Source organism: Aspergillus mulundensis, assembly GCF_003369625.1.
Source record: "Aspergillus mulundensis strain DSM 5745 chromosome Unknown scaffold_4, whole genome shotgun sequence".
NCBI lineage: Eukaryota > Fungi > Ascomycota > Eurotiomycetes > Eurotiales > Aspergillaceae > Aspergillus > Aspergillus mulundensis.
This window is the reverse complement of record NW_020797892.1, coordinates 2,312,043-2,335,480: the sequence shown is the minus strand read 5'-3', so window position 1 is coordinate 2,335,480 and position 23,438 is coordinate 2,312,043. Positions and strand designations below refer to the sequence as shown.

The 23,438-nt window shown below is 46.4% G+C and overlaps 6 protein-coding genes across 6 annotated transcripts; 3 read left to right on the top strand and 3 right to left on the bottom strand.

The window, feature by feature from the left end:
* Nucleotides 1-822: 822 nt before the first annotated feature.
* DSM5745_05193 (CDC5/polo family serine/threonine-protein kinase) lies at nt 823-4,309 on the top strand (the record flags this gene model as incomplete). The annotated part of the gene is made up of 3 exons (XM_026747209.1): nt 823-1,125; nt 1,179-1,621; nt 1,681-4,309. The coding sequence occupies 3 exons, from the start codon at nt 823-825 to the stop codon at nt 4,307-4,309; spliced, it is 3,375 nt and encodes a 1,124-aa protein (XP_026604689.1).
* Nucleotides 4,310-4,622: 313 nt separating this feature from the next.
* DSM5745_05192 (uncharacterized protein) lies at nt 4,623-5,363 on the top strand (the record flags this gene model as incomplete). Its single annotated transcript, XM_026747208.1, has 2 exons — nt 4,623-4,830; nt 4,906-5,363. 2 exons carry the CDS (start codon nt 4,623-4,625, stop codon nt 5,361-5,363), a joined length of 666 nt encoding a protein of 221 aa, XP_026604688.1.
* A 1,990-nt stretch (nt 5,364-7,353) lies between these two features.
* DSM5745_05191 (uncharacterized protein) lies at nt 7,354-8,298 on the bottom strand (the record flags this gene model as incomplete). Its single annotated transcript, XM_026747207.1, has 1 exon — nt 7,354-8,298. The coding sequence occupies one exon, from the start codon at nt 8,296-8,298 to the stop codon at nt 7,354-7,356; it is 945 nt and encodes a 314-aa protein (XP_026604687.1).
* Nucleotides 8,299-10,161: 1,863 nt separating this feature from the next.
* DSM5745_05190 (uncharacterized protein) lies at nt 10,162-10,487 on the bottom strand (the record flags this gene model as incomplete). Its single annotated transcript, XM_026747206.1, has 2 exons — nt 10,162-10,413; nt 10,470-10,487. 2 exons carry the CDS (start codon nt 10,485-10,487, stop codon nt 10,162-10,164), a joined length of 270 nt encoding a protein of 89 aa, XP_026604686.1.
* A 2,409-nt stretch (nt 10,488-12,896) lies between these two features.
* DSM5745_05189 (D-isomer specific 2-hydroxyacid dehydrogenase family protein) lies at nt 12,897-14,176 on the top strand (the record flags this gene model as incomplete). The annotated part of the gene is made up of 3 exons (XM_026747205.1): nt 12,897-13,177; nt 13,248-13,531; nt 13,593-14,176. 3 exons carry the CDS (start codon nt 12,897-12,899, stop codon nt 14,174-14,176), a joined length of 1,149 nt encoding a protein of 382 aa, XP_026604685.1.
* Nucleotides 14,177-15,949: 1,773 nt separating this feature from the next.
* Nucleotides 15,950-18,593, bottom strand: DSM5745_05188 (putative DNA mismatch repair protein; the record flags this gene model as incomplete). Its single annotated transcript, XM_026747204.1, has 3 exons — nt 15,950-17,715; nt 17,759-18,141; nt 18,187-18,593. The coding sequence occupies 3 exons, from the start codon at nt 18,591-18,593 to the stop codon at nt 15,950-15,952; spliced, it is 2,556 nt and encodes an 851-aa protein (XP_026604684.1).
* Nucleotides 18,594-23,438: the final 4,845 nt, after the last annotated feature.

Sequence of the window (23,438 nt, the reverse complement as noted above, 5' to 3'; positions counted from 1 at the left end):
TGCGGATAGCAAGGGAGGAGAGTTTAAGCGTGAGCGACATGGTGGGCGGAAGTTAAGAGGCGGGGTAGGGAAAGCAATGAGAGTCGAAGTCACGAATATGCTAACAGCGCGTCCATCGCAGGGTTGTCGAAGGTCAGCCGTGACTCATGAACCATGGACAGACGGAGGATTGCTGAGAGATCCTTTCGAAAAGCCGCACTGCCATCGTCATCCTGGCGGGCGGCCAGAGATCGTCAGGCACTAAGGGACCGAAAAGGACTAGCTCAGGTGTCAGCGGAATCCAGGCATTTAGTGCATGCTGAATCAGCAATGCCGTTGTACTGGCGGCGGGTGACTTGGTTCAATGTTTATCGATTACTCTTTTGGGGAAAACGTTTTTATCTCGGCTCGTGAGACCATCGAGTTCTTCTGCGCTGTCTCGTCATCCCTTAAGTTACTCCTGGCCAAGGCGACCCCCACCATCCTCCAAAACGGACGGTTCGGCGTTGGATGCATATTTGTTTTTGAGCGTCATTGTTAATATTCATTGTTGATTTGTTTTGGTAAGCCTGCCCTCCGAATCTTCCGTACGGAGTACTATTACCTGCTGCGGGGGTCGAGCGACGGAGTACTAACAAACAGAGATTGATAGGGTTACAAGCAATCCATGTTCATATACCCCGCCTGCTTTGCAATTCACTGTTCGTGTCGTAATCGATGATCACTACGCCTGCATGCATTGGGAATAGCCGACTGCGCATTCGTTCGAGATCCATACCCTAATAACTCGAGGGCCGAAGATAAGAACGAGGGAAGAAAAGAGGTGGTTATATTTGACAAACAATGGAAGCTTTATCTCCGCGGTCGACCAACCAGAAGATAAAGCCCAAAGTGTCTATGGAGCGGAAAGTCCTGGACAAGAATGCAGCAGCTGCTCAGAAAGCCTCGTCAGCGAAGAACCATGCGCCGCCACCCCCAGCGCTGATTCTGGAGCCCGGCGACGATGGAGAGCGATACTCTACCGGCGGATTTCTGGGAAAGGGGGGATTCGCAATTTGTTACGAAGGGACTCTGCTGCGCAACGGTCGCGTGTTCGCAATGAAGGTTGTTAAGTCTGACATGGGTCAAAAGAAGATGCAAGAGAAGGTATTTTGTGAGTGGCGTCCGAAATCTGGAGTAGGAGCTAATAGGTTGCGCAGTTTCGGACTGAGCTGCAGATACACTCGAAAATGCGCCATCCTCACATTGTCGGCTTTCACCGAGCGTTCGCTTTCAACCAATGCATATATGTGATCCTGGAGTTATGTCCCAACGGATCAGTAATGGACATGGTGCGGAAGCGGAAATGCTTGAGTTTGCCAGAAGTCCGACGATTCATGGTCCAACTCTGCGGTGCAGTGAAATATCTACACAAGCGAAATGTTGCACATCGTGACTTGAAAATGGGAAACTTGTTTTTGGACCGGAATATGGACATCAAAGTGGGAGACTTTGGTCTGGCAGCCATGATAATGTCGGAAAAGGACGAGAAAAGGAGAAAGACGTTATGTGGAACACCGAACTACATTGCACCGGAAGTTCTCGACCGAAGCAAAGGAGGTCATACACAGAAAGTAGACATCTGGTCTTTAGGCGTGATTTGGTAAGGCCATCTGATCCCGAGCGCTGGCGACTAGGAAGACGGCTAATACATTTCTCCAGTTTCGCGATGCTTACAGGCTATCCACCATTCCAATCGAAGACCCAAGAAGAAATATACAAAAAGGTCCGAAATCTCACATACGTCTGGCCCAAAAACCCAGAGTGTGCGAATGACATTCCAGAGGAAGCCAAGTCATTGGTAAGCTGCTGCCTCAACCTCGAAGAATCGGAGCGTCCAGAGCCAGATGACATTGTCGAGCATGAATTTTTCAACATGTACAACGGATGCATACCTAAACGGCTGGATCCAGGGTGCAGTGTCCAGAAACCGACGTGGCTCAGGCCGTCCGAGCCGCGAGGAGATGAAATGGCTCCTGGTCATGGACTAGATTTCGACGAGAAGTTTTCGAGTTACATCAGAGACGTGGATGATTCGATCCTAAGATATCGAACCTGCAAGGCAGCATTCTACAGCTCCTGCGGTGTAGGAAGGAAACCAGACGGCACGGCGCGGAGATCCATTGGACACAACGCTTCCAAGTCAGGGTTTGCTGAGTGCGTCGCGGAGGAAGAGAAAGGTCTCCAACCGCTGATGCCTCTACCTGAAGATATTGTCTACAAGTACCCTCATGATCTCATTGGTGATTGGAGTGTCCCTGAATCGCTGCCGATGCGAAGGCATGATTCTGGGCTGGATGGCAGCCTTCTGTCCAGCGAAAGCAGTAGCACATCTCTGCGAACCGTGTCCCAATCGAGGACGCAGGCGGCACTTGTGGCGGCCCAGCAGCGGCGGAATGCTTCTCAAAGTCACGCGGCGTCCCTTCGACAGCAGGCGCTAACAGGTAGGGGCACCGTAAGGAAAGTTCCCTCTCTCTGCGACCCACCGATATCGACCATGAAACCCATTCCTGACGTGCGAGATACTGGGCTCAACGCAGGGCATGTAGCGCCTGTGCCTACTGGAGGATTAGCTGATCGTCCGATTCGGACACGACGCGGTGTTGCGGCGTCATATTCGAGTACGGGGTCAATCCGGGGAATGGACAGCCATGCGGTGCCTCCGGCATCTCAAGCAAGTAACGGTCTGGGAATGTTGACAGTTGGAAAGACACGCTCTCAGTCACGTAAGTTGGAAGCTGCAAACCAGGTGGCTGCTCCACCTATTCCTGTGCTAAAGGATCGGTCCGTCTCTACAGGTTTAGAAGACTTGCCCCCGAGATCGAGACAAACGTCTGCACGATCGGTCCACAAGGACTCTAAAGACACCTCTAGAAAGCCCAACCCTGAAGCGTGGCAGAGGGACCAGCCGCCTCCAAGGTCACGACCGGAAGCTCAGTCCCAGCCCCTAAGCAGATCGGGAACTAAAGCTTCGCTGTCATCCACAACTAAGCCAAGGTCGAGTCTAGGGCTGCATGCCCTACTTCACCCAGACGATCCATGCGAGTTGTTGCCGGGGTCATCTGTTGATGACGTCAATATAGACCTACGGAATATGCTATCAAACCTGGTACCGGGTTCATCGAACCGACGACGACTTATGTCGGAACGGCCGTCGCGGCAGCCGCACGCGTATGTCATCAAGTGGGTGGACTACACGAATCGGTACGGGATAGGGTATGTGCTGGACGATGGTAGTGTTGGCTGCGTGTTCAAAGCCGAGAATGGACAGCCGGCGACCGGCGTAGTACTTCGCGATGGGGAGAAGCACATTCGTCGCAAAGCTCGCAGTCAAGAGAAGTCTGATGCTCAGTCGCGCCCGTATTCTGAGGCTGACCAGCTCGTACCTCGGTATGGTAAAGCTGTGGAATTCTACGAGAACTGTAGCGACGACCTACTCGAATGCCGCGGCGGTATCCGCAGAGCACTGATACCCCCGTCAATGTTCGAGGTGAAAGACTCGACCGGAGGTGTCAAAGTTCGAATGGATTCTGGACTTAGCCGTGCGCGAGCGGATGCCGAGAAGATCAAGCGTGTCAAGCTCGTCGACCAGTTTGGAAAGTACATGATTGGGTCTCTTGGTCGACATGGCGATGAAGGACTGCTTGACGACACGGTAACTGGAGCGCCTGGACAGTTTGTCAAGTTCTACCAAAGACTAGGCAACGTTGGTGTCTGGGGTTTTGGCGATGGCGCTTTTCAGTTCAACTTCCCGGATCACACGAAGCTGGTGTTGGCGCCTGGCCGTACGAGGAACTCATCGCCGTGGATGGACTTTTACCATCTCTCGCCATCTGCGGCGCGTTATCTCGCGGCCAAAGGAAGAATGCACCCGTCTGGGTTCGACACACGAGCCGTGGTGTCTGACGAGATAGCCACTTTCCTCAGCATTGCCGATGGCGCAGGCACTAGCCCCTTGGATGAAAAGATCAGAGAGGTCCTGGAAGCGAATTCCTTTCTCGAAAAGATTGCGTTCATCAAAGATGTATTGAAGAGCTGGATCCGACAGGGACGTTTGGGAGGACGAGCATCACCAGACCGACCGGGCACAGAGATGTTCTGGGAAGGATCACAGGAGCGAGCCCAAGCAACTGGCGGTGGTAGCAGCAAATTTGTATGGGTGACGGTGGGCGCGCCTGGAGGCGACAGAGAGTATCGCTCGGTATCGCTAAGAGACAAGAAAAGTAGCAGCACTAGTGAGAGCGACGAGATGGAAGCACTCAGGGAACGGCTGCAATTAGCGGGCTTATAGTTATGACTGATGACCTAGGATGCTTGGGTGTTTGCATTGATATCTGGACGGAGTTAGGAGCAGACCATAATATATATGACTTGAGCATTAATTTATGCATTCAACCTGAAACCAGGGACCGAGTTTATCCTCACGTAGACCCAAAGCGGTTAAATCCGATTCTGCGACGACCCTGCGGCAGTTCCTCCGTACTAGCGTCGAGTCAGTCCCGCCGCCCCAATTCCCATCCCGCCCTTTCTCCTCTCCTCGAGTCTTTCTTCAGCTCTTTAATGATCAATCCTACGCATTCTTCCCCCGGAATTTCTCCAAATAGATGATTCCTCTCGCCCTCCTGCCCCCCCTGCTGGCGGGCCAGACCATTGCAGCCTCCGAACCGGTCAGGCTTCTCGAACGCGCCGATAGCAACAATGCCTTCCTCCCAGTTACCTCTCAAGGCTGTCCACCAGACTGGCCGACCTGCGGCTCCAGCGGCATCTGCTACAACCCAGAAGAAGGACAAACTTGCTGTCCCGGAGGAACATGTAAGTTTTTTTTCTTTCCCCCCAATTCCACGCAAACAAAGCGAGATTGAAGCGAACTAACCGGATTTAATGTAGATGCCTGCCCCTCCTCCACCTTCTGCCTCCTGGACCCCTACTGCTGCCCCAACGACCTAACCCCCGAAGCCTGCGCGGATGAATACGGCCTCACCCTCGTCCCTACAAAACCCCCATCCGAGCCAACGCCATTCTCTCCGCCGAGGCCCAGCGAAACTGAAAGCGATAGCGATAGCGAAAGCGAGACATTTGGGGGCGACGGCCCGCGACCGACGGGCCACCCGACGTCATCGGACTCGGCGAACAGCAGCATCACGCTTAGCCCGACGCCCATCCCGACTAGCTCGGTTGTGCTGTGGCCGACGAGCCTGAGTCTTATTCCCACGGGGAGTCCCAGTGCGGAGGAGGAGCCGGCTTATACGGGCGCGGGCTGGAGCTGGAGGTTGAGGGGTGGCGAGTTGGGGGCTGTTGCTGGTGCCCTTAGCGCTGTCGTTATGGGGCTGAGTATTTTGCTTTGAGTTTGCAGATATAGACTGTCTTTCGTTCTTTTCGTTCTTCTTGTACAGCTACCTGGTGGGATAGATTCCCGGTGTTGCTTTTTTCTCTTCTTTTCTCGTCTTTCGCTCTCTTTCTTCAGCGGTTTATACCCAACATCTATCTCTATTTTCTTACCTGCATTGCATGCCTGCCATTGCGTCATCTGCATCATCGTCGTGTACCTAATCGGCATTTTCCCACACTTACATACCTTCTCTTCTGATCTCATATCTTATAGACAAGAACAATATTGATATATCAAACCGTCTCATGTTTACGGAGTATATACTTCAATTGACGTATAGATCCTCAAGATGATCAGCACCCTCTGCTGTCTAAGATTGGCCAATCTCCGACCCCGACGGTTTGTGCGGCCTGATCTGCATGCACATCATCCTGGTCGTGCCACCCATTATTGGCCGTGTTTCAGAGGTTGTTGGATCCGGGGTACGGGTGGTTCGGTTGATGATCGCCGATGCCGTAGCACGGCATATGGCTGTGCTATTTCGGACGGTTACGCAAGTGCACGTGTGGTGACTGGTCTGGGGAAATAGCGCCCAGGTACAGAGGACGTACCCTGACCTCATCTTGGAAGTATCCTGTACGTACATCTACCTAGAGCTCCTGCTACGGGTTCTCGCTCGTTACCTATCTCACGGTACAGCGGGGCCGGTAGCCCATATGAAGGCCACACTGTGGTGTTTGCCTTGATTCATGCTTCCCAAGCAAAGGCTCCGATCCTACTTCTACTTCACCGGCCCCCGTATAGCCGCAGCAAAGGCTCGACTCGTTCGGACTGTCAGCTTCACAACATGTCCGGACAAAGAGAAGACAATCCTGCTGTATCCCTGATGAGCATGAGCGCGCAAGACTAAGACCTGGCGTATCTCGCGTTTCCGGAATCTACCCCGTATGCCTAGCAAGCGTAACATAGCACAGTGAAGAACGGCTTGACTCGGGATACCGATGGACGAGACAAGACAAAAAATGCATGAGAACAAATTGGCGGATTGCCCAAGACCTAGGCTAGCGTTGAGTTGAAATCAATCCACCTCGGGCTCTTCTGCTCTTCTAGATAGCGAACATCCCGAGAGGAAAGAACGGGTGCCTGGGATGCAATGATACCAGTCTCGTCCGAATGGACCGAGAACTAGATCAATCTGCGTTCCTGGAGTACACGCATTGCTCCATCTTATCTTTGGTCAGACAAACGGTTCGCATCTCACCCCACGGCGGAATGGCGAATAAGACCTTTTGCTGGGATGAAGAAGGAAACACGGCGAGCGCAGATTCAGAACGTCCATTCCGGACCTCGCTCGATGCGGGTTGCATAGATCAGAACTGGATCCATGGACCTTCCTGCCGCGGCGGAGAAGAGCAGGTGGGGAAGAGCTTATGTTGAATGTTCGAAGTCGTATGCCAGCTGGACATCGATGTCTCCGTTTTTTGCTTTCTTGATTGATTCCAATGGTATTCCTTGGGACGGTTCAGCTTCAGCTTTAGCTTCTTCTGCGTGAAGGTGCCTAGGCGTTGTACATATTTGGCATCATCCAGAATCATGCGTATGCGAAAATACGTTGTCGCAAACGAGTTCATTTCCTCACACTCACGCTGTTGGCGACTTTTTGTAGAGCTGAATCTGAACGTGAATGAAGGCTGATAGAGAATTGACTGGATGTCACTTCCCGTTAGCGCTGATGAGAGCATGAAAGGCGGATGCGTTGATGTAGTAGAGGTATCTGTTTGCGTTAGATCTGCAGCAGCCCGGATTATAAGAGATCAATGTAGGAGAATGAACTTGAAAAACGATTGAATTAGTATTATGCAATATCATACATTCATTAGGAGGCGTCACGACAGAAGCATCGGCCAATGTCGAGGACGCGTACGCTGTCGTTTCTGAGGGCCAAGGGAGAAGTGATCCATCAAGTATATCAACTCATTATTTGGCTTCGCCTCAATCGAAATCGTCTAGTAATGCTTTTCAAAGGGTTCTGGCATCCTCGCAGGACTTGGCGGACGAGGGGTATACTCCCGTCGCGGGTCGTTATAATGCTTCTCGAAAGCTTCCGAAGTTCGCACAGGGCTCGGTGGACGGGGAGCATATTGGCGTTGCGGCTCGCTGTAATGCCCTCCAAAAGCCCCCGGGGTTCTGGGACTCGGCGGACGCGGAGCATATTCCCTCCTCTGCTCAGACTGCGGTATGAAGGGCCGTCGCATAGATGTTCTGTCGCGACCAGAGACCCTATTATCGCCTCCACTCTTCGTTGCTTCGATTTCGCGCTTGACGCCCTCGTACATTTGCTCGATGATCTGGATTTCTTCTTCAACGTCCAACTCGCACCCCTGCAGACATAGTTCGCGTTCGCGCTGTTCGATGTATTCTCGGATATTGCGCCATTCGTTCTGATAGTGTTTCAAGCGGTCTGGGAGCCCTGAGCCCTTTAGGTAGGTGAGGACACCGGCTACAATGGTGTTGATGGCTCCGAAAGCGGTTACGGCGTTGTGGGGACCCCGGGCAGCACCGAGGGCTGTCAGTGCAGCCGCCACCACGATTTGGATGCCCAGGCAGGTGTTGATCAGGATTGCGTGGAAGCGGTATCGGCTTGCGGCGTGCGTCTCGGCTTTCACGACGCGCGTGTAGATGCCAATATTAGGGGCTGTCCGCGGTGTATGATGTGATAGATTTAGTGCTGGTGTTGTGTCGATGCCGGTAAGTGCGCGGAAGACCAGGAGCTTGTCGCTTGGTGGGATGAGGACACTGGCGTCTGTTCTGTTGAGTGTAAAGTGCCTCGATCGTGACTCGGCGGACTCTGGGGCTGCGACGGTGGGGTCATAGCTTAGGCTTCCCATCATCGGCGGAGGGGTCTGCGTTGGGGGAGGATATCCCTTTTCTTCACGGTCGAGCGCCGCCATCAGGAGGCGACGCGCGAGACTGCGGCCCGCTGATCGCTCTTGTTCCATGGCTCGCTAATTCACTGATGAGGCTTATCGATATCCGTTCGAGGAAGCAAGAGAGCAAATAAGAAAATATGCATGCAGAAGGGTGCTTTCTCCTTTTTGTAAGCGACTTGGCCTCCGCTCTGCCACAAACAAACTTTCCGTCGCGTGACGGATGAACGGGGCTCGCGGGAGACGCGATTTCACAGAGATAGGAGCTCCATTTTTCTCCATTTTCTCGTACTTTGATTGCTTGTCGCTGTGGGTAAAGCCTCTGTATTTGGCTAGCCTGCCACACAAGTCCAGCTCACAGACCAGTTGCCGGGACGGCTGGACCCTGACGAGGGTGGATGGCGGGCTGCAGATCTGCACGGTTCGGCGAACTCACCGGAACAGCACGGAATATTTTTTCAGCTCTGAGCCAGTGAGGCGAGGGCATCAACTACTGCAGAGGGTCGACTGGGTCTGCGTGGACTGTGCTTGACGCAGAAGTACGCATTCGGGGTCTTGATCGGCTTTCATGGGAGCCGAGAAGAACGTAGGTTGGACTCGATATACTTCGCGCACCAGCAAGAGTCTCGAAGATGGAAATCATTCTGTCCAGGAGATAGCAGGGCGCCATGACAATGTCGATGTACTCAAGGTTGTAAGCGCATGGACTAAACCTTCAAATTGCAGCTCCGCCACACACCGCTTGCTTCTATCATACCAGTGATACGAGTCACGATGCACGACTCAAATTCGACACGAAGAGCTGACTGGACAATGGATTCAAGAACGTCAGAAGCGGAAATTGCCGCCGATCTAAGTGGAACTGAAGAGACGAACGCGATCGAGGAATCGACGATGAATGGTCAGGCCACGACAGATTCAGAAGGAAGCGCCGATCACGAACTCCGCTGTGATGGTTTGAAATGGCTGCATGTGACTGGAAGATGGCTTATCGTCAATGTATCCAAGCAAGCCACATTGACGGACGGCGACACCGCGACGAACTTAGTCTTGGTCTGAGTTGGTCAATGGTTGATTATGGGGTCATCTGAGCAAAAGCCCGTGCGCATCTCTTTGACCTTTCGAAGGCAGATTAAAAGCTGGAAGGCGAGACCTTGGAGAGAAGCGATAGGCCTAGGCCGGGCAATTGTAGACTACCAATGCGGAGGGACGAAGAGCTCGCGCATTGACCTGAGGCAGGGTCTCGATGCTGTGAGGCTGGCTGAACGTCTGAGACATCACAAGGTCTTGGCTCGACAAACTGCAGGCGATCTTCCCGCCGTATATGGGGAGTATGGATCGATATTTCATTGACTGCTTGTGAAGTTGTGATGAAAGCCGGGTGTCAGCCTTCCTTTAGTACCTTAGAACTCGGTACTGGCGTCCCTTCCAGGTAGGCAGAATCATGGGCTAGGTATGGGGTGCTCCGTACTCCACAGGCATTGAGGAGTCGATAAACCTCGAAGTCGCATTTGGGCGTCATGCACCCCGCCAAGTTACCGAGATCTTGATACCATAAGATGGCACTGTATACGAGATGAATGGAACAACAAGAAGAATTGGCTTGGGCGCTCAAGGGAAAGGACGGGGACATGCACGTGACTGACAGCTGATTAGGTAACGCGCAAGTGGAAATACAGACAACGCCAGTGGCTTTACGGTGTTCTGCGACAACCTCATCGCAATTGCACAACAAGGGCTGTTATACGTTAGCGCCTTAAAGGAGACAGGTGGGCTATCAACACTCTTGGCTCTTTCTGTATTTTCTAAGCATTCCCCAAGTTGCAACGATTCTATGGCCCAAACCCCAGGTTTACCAAAGCGGTATGAAAGCAGCTTCGACTCTCCTCATGACCGAGTGCCCGCCCCGGTTCCTCCTTGAACATTCCCTCCTGATGGACTCCCAGAGCCAGGTAGCTGCATGACAAGCTCAGCGGCCTCTGGGACCGACTTGGTGTTGCGGATGGCCTCGATAAGCCTCAGGGTCTCCTCCGGAGTATTCTTCCGGATAGTTTCGACGAGTGAGATCACTGCGTGCTTGTACCGTCTGGCTTCGGCCTCTAGGAACTCATAGTCTGCGTCCGGTTCGTCGTGATTGTCCTGTCGAAGAACGTGTTACTGATGTATACCGCAGTACAGCCATGTTGATTGCATACCTGGAGCCGCGTAGACATCTTCGAGCTGCTGGCTGTATTCGCGATGCGAACAACCCCGAAGTCAAGGATACTTTGCCAGCGAAACAATCGCTGCGGTTCAATGATTCCGACAATCCTGCGACACAAACTCTGGAGTCAAGAATTTGCGGAGAAGTAGGAGATGAGCTGTCAGACTGTCAGGTTACTTTGCCCGCGAGAGGGCACTGGTTGGCATATAACTGAGCCACGATCGGGGCCAGGGATCGCTAGTGCAGCAAACCCAGATTCACGTTGCTGCGCGCTACTAATCCTCTCAGTTACATAATCTCAGTGGGTTTGCTTGTCTTCCCTTGACCCTCAGTTGGCAAGGGGCTATGGGATCTGCCCCAGGTCCGGATCGCGTCCGATGGGCAAACGTCACCGACTGGCAGACTGCCCTCAGGAGGCTCAGGAGTCAGATCCTTGAATTCAGAATTCCGTGGGCTTCGGCGCCGTACCGAACGACGCTAAAGATCGCAAGTTGTCCTTGACTCCTTGCTCAACAGTGTGACGTTTTCATCGACCGAGGACAGCTGATGGCCGCAATACTGGCTTCTGAGAAATTCAGGCGGCTTCAGCGCGTACAAGGTCTGACTAAAACTGGCTTTACGTTCTGCTGCATACTCTAGCGTCAGCTCAACACGGCCTGGCGGTCGCTCGGAATGAATAATTTGATGAGTCGCGCAGCTCATCCTTGAATTGAAATGCACCCCATGGCTGAGGACTTGGACGAAGCGTTCCTCCTTGGTCGGCATTGAAGAGATTCCTTGGAAGCATTATTCTCCGGCTTCCTCCAGATTGCGGACGGGCCCAGGACGACATCGGATTATATATCCGACCTACTTGACGTCTTCTTACTGGTCAGCCCTGGTGAACCATTATAACTGCACAGTCTGCAACATTGACAGGGATCCAATGCACGGTAAATACTTCTAGTCGTCGAATCCAACGTTGTACCGACCTCCTCCGAGAAAACCAGTACAAAATGGGATCCTACTTAGGCATCACAGTCAGCTGACAAAGTCAGCAATAGGTCATGGGTCAGATTGAGCCCATCAGGCATGAAAATATACAACGTCTACTCGGCCGTCAATAAACCTACTTGGACGGCCACGCAGCTAATGATATAAATCCGCTACATCAAGAATCTGTCAACATGAAGCTGCAAAGAGCTCTTTTTTAATATCGAAGTTCCGAGTGGAACAACAGACTGGCAACCAAACTACCCGCATACATTGGTATACGCACCGAAAGTCACACAGCGAGGTTCGCGTTGTCACACTTATAGACTCTCCGGTCTGTAGGCTGCCGGATCTTGTGTTATGTCCAGATGACCTTGGACCTGAGCTTTCAGGAATCGCAGGCGATATCAAAGCATCGCAGCCAGGGCATGAATTGCGTGAATCTCTCGCAGCAGCTTCTTCCGGCCATGTCCGAGCTACCAGGTCTCATGAGAAATTTCGGATCCCTGTCACTGCAAGTGCGGAGGGAAAACGTACTGTACAAAGATACATACGTTCGTGTCGCGGACTCTGCATTCCTAGCGCGACAAGACACCAATCTGGCGATAGAGCTGCAAGTCCTTACGAGGAGCCACTCAGGCCTGAACTTGATGGTTATGTTGTTCGGATGACGGAAAACTTAAGGGCCACTCATCTGATTCCTCGCACTGGCTCGGTCATGGGGATGGTGCTCTTGCTGCGTTATCATATCGCTGAAGCGGAAGCTCAAAGATGGGACAACTAAAGCCTGTCGAAGTCCAACCGGGGTATTGCTAGCTCACCGATTCCATGTGAATTGAGGCATTACCCGAATTGATAGCCGTGCCTATGCGCATCATCAGAAGCCATCCATATCCATTCTTCGACGTCAGAAGAATGCAGATATGCATGCTTTTGATCGCCCGTATCAACAATATATCATCGAAGACACAGCTATCTTCCGGAATATACTATGGTCTCATCAGTGATGTGTTTCGTTCATTGTACGCTCAGGAAAATGGTACCGACGTTGAGATCTAGGAGGGCAACGAATGCCCTACAGAAACCCTCAATAACGCTCAGGAATATTTCGACTTGCAGACGCAGCATTTATGTTCGGCGATATGGCAAGAAGTTATGGGCTCACGAGGCTCCGCTTTTGCGCCATGTGGGCTCTAGTATACCTATCTACCCCAACCGCCAACCAACAAGGATCGCAAAAAGGCCCTGGCTTGGTGAATTCTTGCGTGACCATAGGCCGTTATTGCTACAACGTTATCTAGCCAGCAAGGTTGTAATACCCTCGGCGCTGACTCATTAGATTTGGAGATAAAGGCAAACGGATGACAACCCCGCTTGCTATATAATACCACCTGTCGCCGAGCGAACGGTGGAATTTGTCAATTCCGTGGGCACTAAGATCGCGATCATGGGCGACGCAGCTATTCCCAAACCCCGAATCCTTGTCGTCTTCGGTCAAGACTTTGCGGAGTCTTTCGTGGGCGACGTCCGGAGCAAATTCCCGGATGCTGAGGTTAATTTTCTGACGCTGCAGTCGGAGGATCGAATTCCAGCTGGTGAGTGCACCATAGCCTCAATTGTCCATATCTGCATCGCCTGCGGTCGACCTAACAAGATCAAAGATATTGTGAAAAAGTCCAACATCATCGTGACCGGACGCAATCTCCCCGAGCCCGAAGATGCCAAACAGTAAGCTCGCCAGTTCCTTACGAAGCGTCCAATATCGTGGCTCGGAAGGATGCCCACTAACTGCGCGTAGTATCAAGTTCATACACTTCTTCTCGGCCGGTCTAGACAAAGTCATCCATGATCCGGTGCTTACCGACTCCGCGGTCCCCGTAACAACAAGCTCCGGTATTCATGGCCCTCCAATCGCAGAATGGACGCTGTTGCACTGGCTCGTCGCATCGCGCAAATACAACATCACGTATGAGAACCAGAAGAAGCACATCTGGGGTTCGGGCAATGATTATGCCAGCGGGATCCAGGACCACGTTGGGAAGAAAGTCGGTATCCTCGGCTACGGGAGCATCGGACGACAGAGTAGGCTCCTCTGCACTTTCGTTACTTTGACTCTGGTATACTAAATAAGCTGCCGTGACAGTCGCCCGAGTCGCCGTCTCCCTAGGCCTCACCGTCTACGCATACACTGCGTCCCCTAAACCAACCCCTGAATCCCGCCGCGACCCGCACTACATCATCCCCGGCACCGGCGACGCCGACGGCACGCTCCCAGCATCCTGGCACCATGGGACGTCCAAGGAGTCCCTGCACGAGTTCCTTTCCTTAGGTCTCGACCACGTCGTCGTCTCGCTCCCTCTAACACCCTCAACAACGCACATCCTCGGCGCCGAGGAATTCGCTGTCTTAGCGTCAAACAAGAACCCGAAACACCGCAACCCGTATTTGACTAATATCTCACGAGGGAAGGTCATTGACCAAGACGCGCTGATTGCATCGCTCAAGTCCGGCGAACTTAGTGGTGCTGCCCTGGATGTTACGGAACCCGAGCCCCTGCCGCCGGATAGCGAGTTGTGGGACGCGCCGAATGTCCAGATTAGCCCGCATGTTAGTGCCTTTGGCGAGGAGTACTTTGTGCGCTCGTTTGATGTTGTCAGGGAGAATTTGGATAGGGTGAGGGAGGGACTGCCGCTCATTAATGAATACAAAAGGGGGAGAGGGTATTGATGGGATGGGCCGATATTTACTGTTGCAGTATACTCGTTGCCTCCATTGCTTAGAGATTCGTCAGCCCACAGGCCTGTGTTAGACCTCTGGGCACTCAGCTAGATACGCACCAATTCATCCCCTTCTCTTTTCTCTCTTCCACTTCAACATGTACCTGTCTAGGCCTAGTCACAGGAAGTCCCCAAACTCGATCGCCGTACAATGCCGTTTTCGTTGGCACGGGTCTTGGCACATCACGTGCAGCGCCAGTTACGTAACAGCCTCAAGCCACATCACGTGAAACGGCATACCGCTCCACTTGGCCAAAATTTTTGCACAACCCGTTCATAGAGACAACCCTTTAAGCGTATAACATGCACAGTCCGATATGGTGTAATGGTTAACATCGGCGTCTCTCACACGCCAGCTCGGGGTTCGATTCCCCGTGTCGGAATCATTTTTTGCTTCCTCGACATGGAGGGATTACAAGAGGCCAGGCCGCCGAGTCGCCGACACGCCATTCCTGCTGGAGAGGAACTGTCATTTTTGCTCTGGCTGTCTAGGACCTGGCATCTCGCGACAGAGCGGAAAGCATCACCCGTGGCGATCTGATAAGATGATTGCCGCAGGGTGAGACTATCGAGATTTCGATGCCGATCTCTGGTAGAGAGATGAGCTTCAGGTCGGGGCGAGAAATCCGCACAGTTTATGAACCTGAGTGTACCTATTCCCCTCGCTTGGTTCAAGAAGTAGGTATACTTCTAAGAAGTATCGAATGCGAGGCAATACAATACGCCTGCGAAATAACGGGTCTCACGTGTCGTATCCAATCTTTGCTCTGTCCATCTGGAATATCCCTACCTATCTATGTGTTCTTCATTTGCCAATCGGGCCCTGAAATACCTAGGCAAATCGGTCTTAGTTCGGTTCTTCTAGTTTTACTTTCGTGCTTGGTTGGTTCTTGTCTAGCTGAAGGAAGCTTTTGGAAATGCCTGCCATAGGATAGTCATGAAGACGATGCCTTCGTGGTCTACAGCTTAAGCAAAGGAAGGTAAAGAGGTGCTAGGCGGAAAGTCAAGAAGTCTCGAAACTCTTTAGGCCAGGTGCTTCTAGTTAGAATATTGCTGAGGAGACATGGATGGCTCTGATGATATCGATAGCGCGATGGAAATGGCAAGATTTCAGAAAATCAGATGAAGGCACAGTAGTAGAGTAGCACAGAGCAAGGGAAGGCAGATTCAAATGAGCCAAATGAAAGAAAACAAACAATCTTTGATCAGTACATTGCGTACAAGGAAGAACATACTTCGGCCTCGCTCAGGTTGTAACAGATATTTCTAGTTGATCACCTATGGTGGTCCAATTAGCCAACTGCAAGGTCAATGTATACTCGGCCAACTTACTCGTATAACGAACGAACAAGACCTGCATATAACCCTTGAAGCCTAAAAGAGAGGCGGGTGTGATGTTCAAAGAACCCTCTTCAGCCCATCACCCTGGGCCTGGGGAGCTGCTTGTATAGCTTGGTGAGATACATCGTTCCTGCAGACGCCGCGTATTGATAAGATTCTACTGCGCTGGACGGTAAGAGGTTGAGCAGGGTGATGAGTATGTACCGGAAATGCTCACCCGTCGAGCGCCGTAACCGGACGCGCTAGTTCTCAGTTCCGGTAAGAATATTGGCCATAACGATACAGTGATTGTTGCTGAGCATAATACGCCCTGGTTTTCGGATGGCATAGATGTTTTGAAAGTTTCATGCAGATGACATGCTCGTCGTAGGTTGACACTCGATCATACACTGGCGCGTGAGATCTGAGATATACCGGAAAAATCAAACTCGAGTCTCGAGAAATCAGAGCCCTCCGACGATCTATATTGCGCTCTGATCAACTCTGACAATCGATCATGCCAGGTCGTGATGTCTGCGTTTATATTGGGCGATGTAAATCCCTCGGATTGGTCGCCGGATCGCGTATATAGATCACTCTTTGAGATTGCTTTAGAAGAAGCACGGAGCAAGTGCATGTCGACGGGACACCTGAGACCAACAGCATGCAAGTCATACCCGTCCGGGATCTTCTCAAACGGTAACTTGCCCGAAGCTATCCGCTTGAGTTTCGAGCTGCCCGGACCGTCGTTCTGAAGGCGCAAGAGATATGCTCTTGGATCGTGCGGGCTGAGGAGCGGCTTTACAGCGCTGTCGGAGCTCGTCGCTTTTCCCACTACCGAGACCCGCGGAATAGAGTCAGGCTGAGAGCTCAATGCAGCCCTCGCAGCAAGATACTTGCTTTGGTGAGGCGAGTTTGTGCTTGCCGAGACGGAAGCAGAGCTCTGAAGCTGCTTTCGCCGTTCTTGGATAGCGGCCTTCTTCCTCGTTTCGAACTCCAGCGCTTTCTGGAGCTCGGGGTTTTCGTCGGGACTCGAGGCGTTGTAGAGTCTGGCAGACCATTGCTCGAGGACGGGGAGGCCGGGCTTGTTCACGAACTTTGCCGGTTGTGGTAAGACGCGTGGAGGTGGTTCTGTCGAGTCCAGATCTAGCATAGGGCTTGGAGGACGGTTAATAAGTTGGGTCTGTGATGGTTCTATGTTCGAGACTGATGAGCTGTCTGGACTGCCGCTCGATGGTCCGAAGCGGTTCTGCGTGAGTTGGGACAACGAAGGCTCTTGGTTCGGTGCTTGGGACTCTTCAGTGAGTCCAGGAGGTTGCGATGCTTGGGATAGTCTTAGAAACCAGGCATCTAAGGATCCGTTACCGTAACGCTCTTTGTCTATCTCCCTCTGTTCCTGACGCATACTCCGCACTGGGGTCGTTGGCGATAGCTGGGACGGACCTAGACTCGAAGGAGAGTTCTCACTCGAGACAGGACTTGGTAGGCAAGCACTAAAATGGCTGGCCCGTCGTGCCCCGTGAGGGCTAGGATTGATTCCTGGTGAGTGCGTCTCCTTATATGGGACTGGACGTCTTTGACCTTGCGCATCTACGCCAGGTAGTGCATTCGAGACTCTTGAGTTGTTGAACCGAGAGAAAGAAGCGCGGTCAGCTCGTCTTGCGTGACCGTGAGGCTCTGGAGGACTAAGACGGGGTTCTGCAGGCACAATCGAGCGGGCACTCATGAAGCCTCTGTCCTGGTTAGTGGCTGAAGTAGGAGTTGAGAATGTCGATTGATTCGGCCTTGCGGACAGGAGCGCCTCGAATCCATTCCGGCAGGGAGGCTCTCTCTCCTGTTCCGTTGGCTCAGAATCCGCGTGCGCATCTGGCTGATCCCCATAGATGTCGCGTAGAAGACCTTCTACCAGAGAAAGGACAGCGTGTTGATCTTCAAATAGGACGTCGTCCTTGGCGGGTTCGACGTTAACGTCATATGTTCCCTCAGGGCACAGAATATGGATGCAGAGAAAAGGATCAGTTATTGGTGGAGAAAGACCGTCTCGCGATGCAACGGAACGTAAATAGGTCTTGTAAAGCTTGACAATGACTTGCGTAACGCCCCGCCCTGATGAGAGCGGCCTGCCGTCGATGCTGATGTATTGACCTAAGTTGTTGAATTTGGTGAAATCTACTGCCGTCAGCGTAATCACGACCATGAAAGACTGACATACCTGAGCCAAGTCTGGGTAGTAGCGCAATGAGTCTATACCCTGAGTCGTCTCGTGAGTCGCCGACCTCATCAGAGGAGACTGGCCATTTTTTGAGTTCAGAGTTAGACACAACCTCTGTGCCGGCGACCTTCAACGCTGCCTCCATGAGCGTAGCATTATTGCCCGGGGCGTACATCAAGTTCCCGCTCTCATTCTTAGCTTTCAGAATCTTGAAGAACAGCCGGATGGACGGCCTAGACATGGCGTATGCCTGGACCATCTTCTTGATTCGGAGAAGCGTTTTCTTAGCGCTCTTGATAGCAGTCTGTCGGCGAACAGGTATCTGGCGAAACAGGTTCGAGACGCGAACAGTTGTCCCAACGGGATGAGAGATACGTTCGGTGCTGAAAATAAGCCTTCGAGCAGGACGTAAGTATCGAGGAGTTTACCTGACCAGCTCCCCATTCCTGCCATACTTCAAAGACGAGCCGACGGGGTCTGTATCGACCCGGGTAGAGACCGTGAGAGTACCGGATACCTCGGCCGCGCTGGCCAAAGCTTCGCCTCGAAAGCCGAGTGACTTCCCGCCGATATTGCGCAGGTCCTCGACTGTATGGATCTTGCTTGTGAAGGCGCGTCGGCATACAAGATTGTGATCGGCTGCAGGAATTCCATGTCCGTTGTCCTTGACCTGGATCAAGTCGACGGTATCCTGTGAGATCTCAATAGATACCGAAGTTGCTGAGGCGTCTAGAGCGTTGTCCAGCAGCTCTTTTGCCAGTGAGCAGGGATCAGAGATGATTGACGTTGAGCCAATGGCCCGAACCGTTGTGGGTGGAAGAGCCACAATCGGCATCTTCGACGCGGCGGGCCAATTGACAGCTCATGAATCGGATATAGTCTTCTAAGTGGCCTGCACAGCAGTAGATTTAATATAAAGATGGAATATAGATGCTCTACCGGGAGCAATTGATGGAAGTTGATGAAGAGAACTGGAAGAGAAACTATTTCCACGCACGTTGACATCCTGGAAACACGTGCCCCCGCTGAGTCAGCAGTTTGTTCTCGCCAGCAAACACCAAAAGATTGAATCTTAATGACTAGCCAATAGCGTTGCTTATAGTAAATCTCTAAATTATTTATATATAGCAAGCAGCAAGTTATAAAAAAACCTTAACCATCACATGCTGCGCTAGTTTTAATTAAAATAGGCGTGTTTTAGGCGCTAGCCCTCCGGGTGTTTAACATACCTTTTAACTAAGTAGTGCGTGGCCATATTATAAAGCTATATATATATATTTTAAATAAAAAATATTACTAAAAACAAAAATAATAAAACTTTTATACTTTTAATTTATTAATTAAAGGGCTTTTTTAAGGCTTGTTATATTTTAAAAGGTGGTAAACTTAGTTACTTTTAGTGGTTTAGTTATTTTATTTATAGGGTTTTTTTTTTTTAGCACGTGGTAAAATTTTATAAGGTATTACTTATAAATATTTTATATAAAAAAGTATTTATTAACTAACTAGCGTGTAGTAACTAAAATTTTTTAACTAGTAGTATTAATAATAGCGCTAGTACTATTAAAGTATATTATAATTAACTTACTATTTTATACTTTAAGTGCCTTAGCAAGCTTTTTTATAAATAAAGCTATTTTAATAATCTTATTAAATACTAAAAATTTTACTATAGTAAATAAAGGTATTATAACTATTTATTTTTTTAAACTCCATGTAATAAGAAACTTATAAAAGTATATAATAAAGCCCTTAGTAAACTTCCTGTTAAAATAATTTTAATAAAATATATTAAAATAAATAATTATTTTTTTTATATAGGTTTTAGCAAGTACTAAATTACTTTAATTAATTATAATATAATAAACCACGTGCTTGGCAGCTGCCATGTTATTAGTAATTAAAAATTTTTATTAATATTATAAAAATTAAATTAAATATACTGTAGTGGGGTTGCACCCCAACATCGATTCCTGTAGTACTTATAGCCTTGCTACCGGCCTCCTGTACCTAGTCTATTATTCACCCCAATACATACGTTCTCTTCCCTACTGTTGTTCCTACCTGTACTACGTACCGTCCAGTCCTAGGCTTCCGCCACCGTTTGGCTCCTTCAGCTCCCATGTTCTAGGACTGCCCCTCCACAATACAAGGTTAACACGGGTCTTCCCAAGCTAGTTAAAAAATTTAACTAATTAGATAAAGGCATAAGCGCTAAAGGTGTTAAAAACTAAAGGTATATTAAGATTTATAATATTTAATTAATTAACTTTTTATATAGTTTTAATATACCCCTTTATTATTAGCGTTTTTACTAGCCTAGCCTTAGTAAGGCTAAAATACTAAGCTATTTATCTTATATATATAATTTAAAAAAAATAAATTATCCTGCTTTTATAATCACGGGATATTATTAATTTAAAAAATTTAGTTAACTTATTACTAACTTTAAGTTTATAAATTTTTTATAAAAGGCTAATAATAATATTTATATTAGCCTTTATTTTACTAGTAATAATACTATTATTTATATAGGTAATAATTAGCACGTAGGGTAACTTTTAAATATATATATAAAATTTTTTAATAAATAACTTAAAGCCCTTGGCGTGTAATAATTAATTAAATTTTTAGTTTTATAAGTATATAAAGTTATAAAGGCTAAATAAGGCTTTTTATACCTTATATATAAGGTTATTATTAATTTTATGGCCGCGTGGCTATTATATATAAACCTTTTAATTAGCTATTTTTATATTAAGGTAAGCGCTAATAATATTAAATTAGCGCTAGCTAAGCCTTTAAATAATTATAGCTATTAATATATATTTAACTACTATATTAGCTATAACTAAATAAAAGCTTTTATTATAATTTAATCTAGTAACTTAGTAATTACCACACGTGATAATTTAAGCTTTAAATAATAAAATAAAGCTATTTTTATTACTTTTAAATATGAATACTTACTTATTAAAAATAATCTTAGCCCCTTTTAACTATTTAATAAGCTTTTACATGTTTATAATAACTACCATGCTAATATAAACTAATATAGCTTTTTTTTATTAATTAAAAAATTTAAATTACCGTGCTTTTTTATAAAATCTTGGCACCTTAATATTATTAATATATAATTTAGCTTTAGTTAATATTTAAAACCTTTTAGTAAGTAAATACTAAACTATTTTATTAGGTATTTTAATAACTCTGGTATTAATATACTTAGTTACTTTAATTAATAGGCTGTAGTTAATACAAGGTTTAAGGTGTTTAATTAATAAAATAACTACTATATTAAAAATATTAGTATTTATATTTATCTTATATAAGGTGGCCTTTATTATTAAAACCTTTAGTTAATTAGGAAATTAGCCTAGTATCTTATAGTTTAATATTTTTAAATTTTAATTAGTTAATGTATCTAGTACTATATTAATATTTATATTAAATATATATAGCTTAAAGTAATCTGCCTTAAAAATCCGCCTGTATATATTTTAAATATTATTTAATATTAATCCTAGTAAGTTAAGGTTATTTTAAAGCTTTTAAAAGCGCGAAGCAGGTAGGGCTTAGGTTACTAGTAAAAATAATATAATTTATATTTAAAATTAATTAATAAAATTTATTAATAATAGTGTATAAGCTAGTGTTATTATGGTATTAATATTTCTTATTAAAAATTAAGATAGTATTACTAAATTAAGGTTATTATAATAATTTAATAAGGTTAGGCTTAGCGCGCTAGCATTATTATTATTATTATTAATTAGCTACCTTAGTGGGATCTTTATATTTCCAGCATGTAAGTATTATATTAACACTAGGATAAAATTAACCTAGTATTTTAATATTAATAAGGCAGGTAACTTTAATTTAATATTACTACATGGTACTAAAGTTAGTTAGTATTATAAAATTAGGGATATAATTTAAATTTAGCTAGTAATTAATATTTTAAGCACCTAAATTATTAAAATTAGCTTAAAAATAAGTATATTATTAAGTTTAGTATTATATATAATAGCCCCTAGTGTTAATTTATTTAGTTAAGGCAGGGCACCCTTTATAAATATAGTACTAAGTAAGTAATTATTTTTATAAAACTTTAATTTATTAAATAAAACATGCTTTAAGTAGTAAACCCGCTTTCCTAGGACCTATACTTAAAAAATCTTATTATTATTTTTTTTATATTTAATTAAATAATTAATTAAAGCTTTTATAGCAAGCTTGTGGGATTATTTATAATTTTTAATTAATATATAAATATATAATTTATAGCCATAGGCGCGAAAGTTATTAAAATAGGGTATTAGGTTATTAATTTAGTAATATTTATGCTATAGCTATAGGGGTAACTTACTATAAGAATTTTTAATAATAAATAGTTAATTTAAGGTTATAATAGCGGCCTTAATTATTTTAGGCCATACTTTTTTTAGTAAACTAGCATTAATTCTTATAGCTTGGGCTATTATATTAATATACTAGGTATAATATTTTAAAATCCTATTAAACTTTAAAGTTTTTAGTAAAAAAAATTAAAATATTAAACCTTTTGGCTTAGCCCAGGCCTTATACTTAAAAAACTTTTTATTATTATTTATTTTAATAGCATGGATATATTATCCTGTAAGGCGCTTATAGCATTTTTAGTATAATATTAATTATTAAAATACTTTTTTTTTTTTTTTTAACGCAGTATACCGCGGCTAATTAGGTGGTGTTATTAATAATTATAAAATAGTAGTTAAATTTACTAATTTTAATTAGTTAAATAAGTTATATATTTATATACTATAATTCTCCTGGATTTACTTCCCGCGGGACGGGCTAAAATAATATTTTATAAAATTTAGTCTTAAGGTAAGCAAAGTAGTTTAATTAATTAATAATATTTATATTAAGGCCTTTTGCCCGGGCCATGGCATAAAGTCTAAAAATACCCGCGTGGCTAAAGCGCTTGTAAAGTAGATTTATATTAATTATAGTTAATTAAAAATATTATTTAAATATAAACTTTAAAAAAAAAATACTATAGCATGTGTAAGCTTGCCCTATAATAAATTTATTTAGGTTAATAAAAATATTATTTTTTTTATAATACTATATGCCAAGCATTTTTTTTAGCCTTTTAATAAATAATAGGTAAATTAAAGCCTTAGGCGCGTGATATTTATAAACCCTAATTTTTTTATATATATTATTTACACCTTTTATAGTAATAATTAGTATTCTGTAACCTTTAGCATGTTTAATTACTTTACTAAATATTTTATATAAGTATTCCAAGCGGTTTAGGCCGTATTTTATATAATTTTTAAAGTTAAAATACTTAAGGAAAATAAACTTAGCTAATCCCGTATTTATAAGCCACTTTATTAGTTTAGTAGTTATAATAAAAGCAGGTATAACCAAGAATTTAGGGCTAATTTTAGGCTTTAATTTATTATATTTAAAATTATAATTATTAAATTTATTATTATTATATAAAGTTATAGCTTATAACTTCACACTAGTTTTATTTAAGTATAGCGCCTATACTTTAAAAAGCTTAATTTAGTTATTAGGTTAAAGTTAAGGGTTTAAATAATAATAATTTTTTTAAAAGTGGCCGCCATGTTTATAGTATTTATAAAAATAAACTTTATTATTTTCCTGCTTTATTTAATTA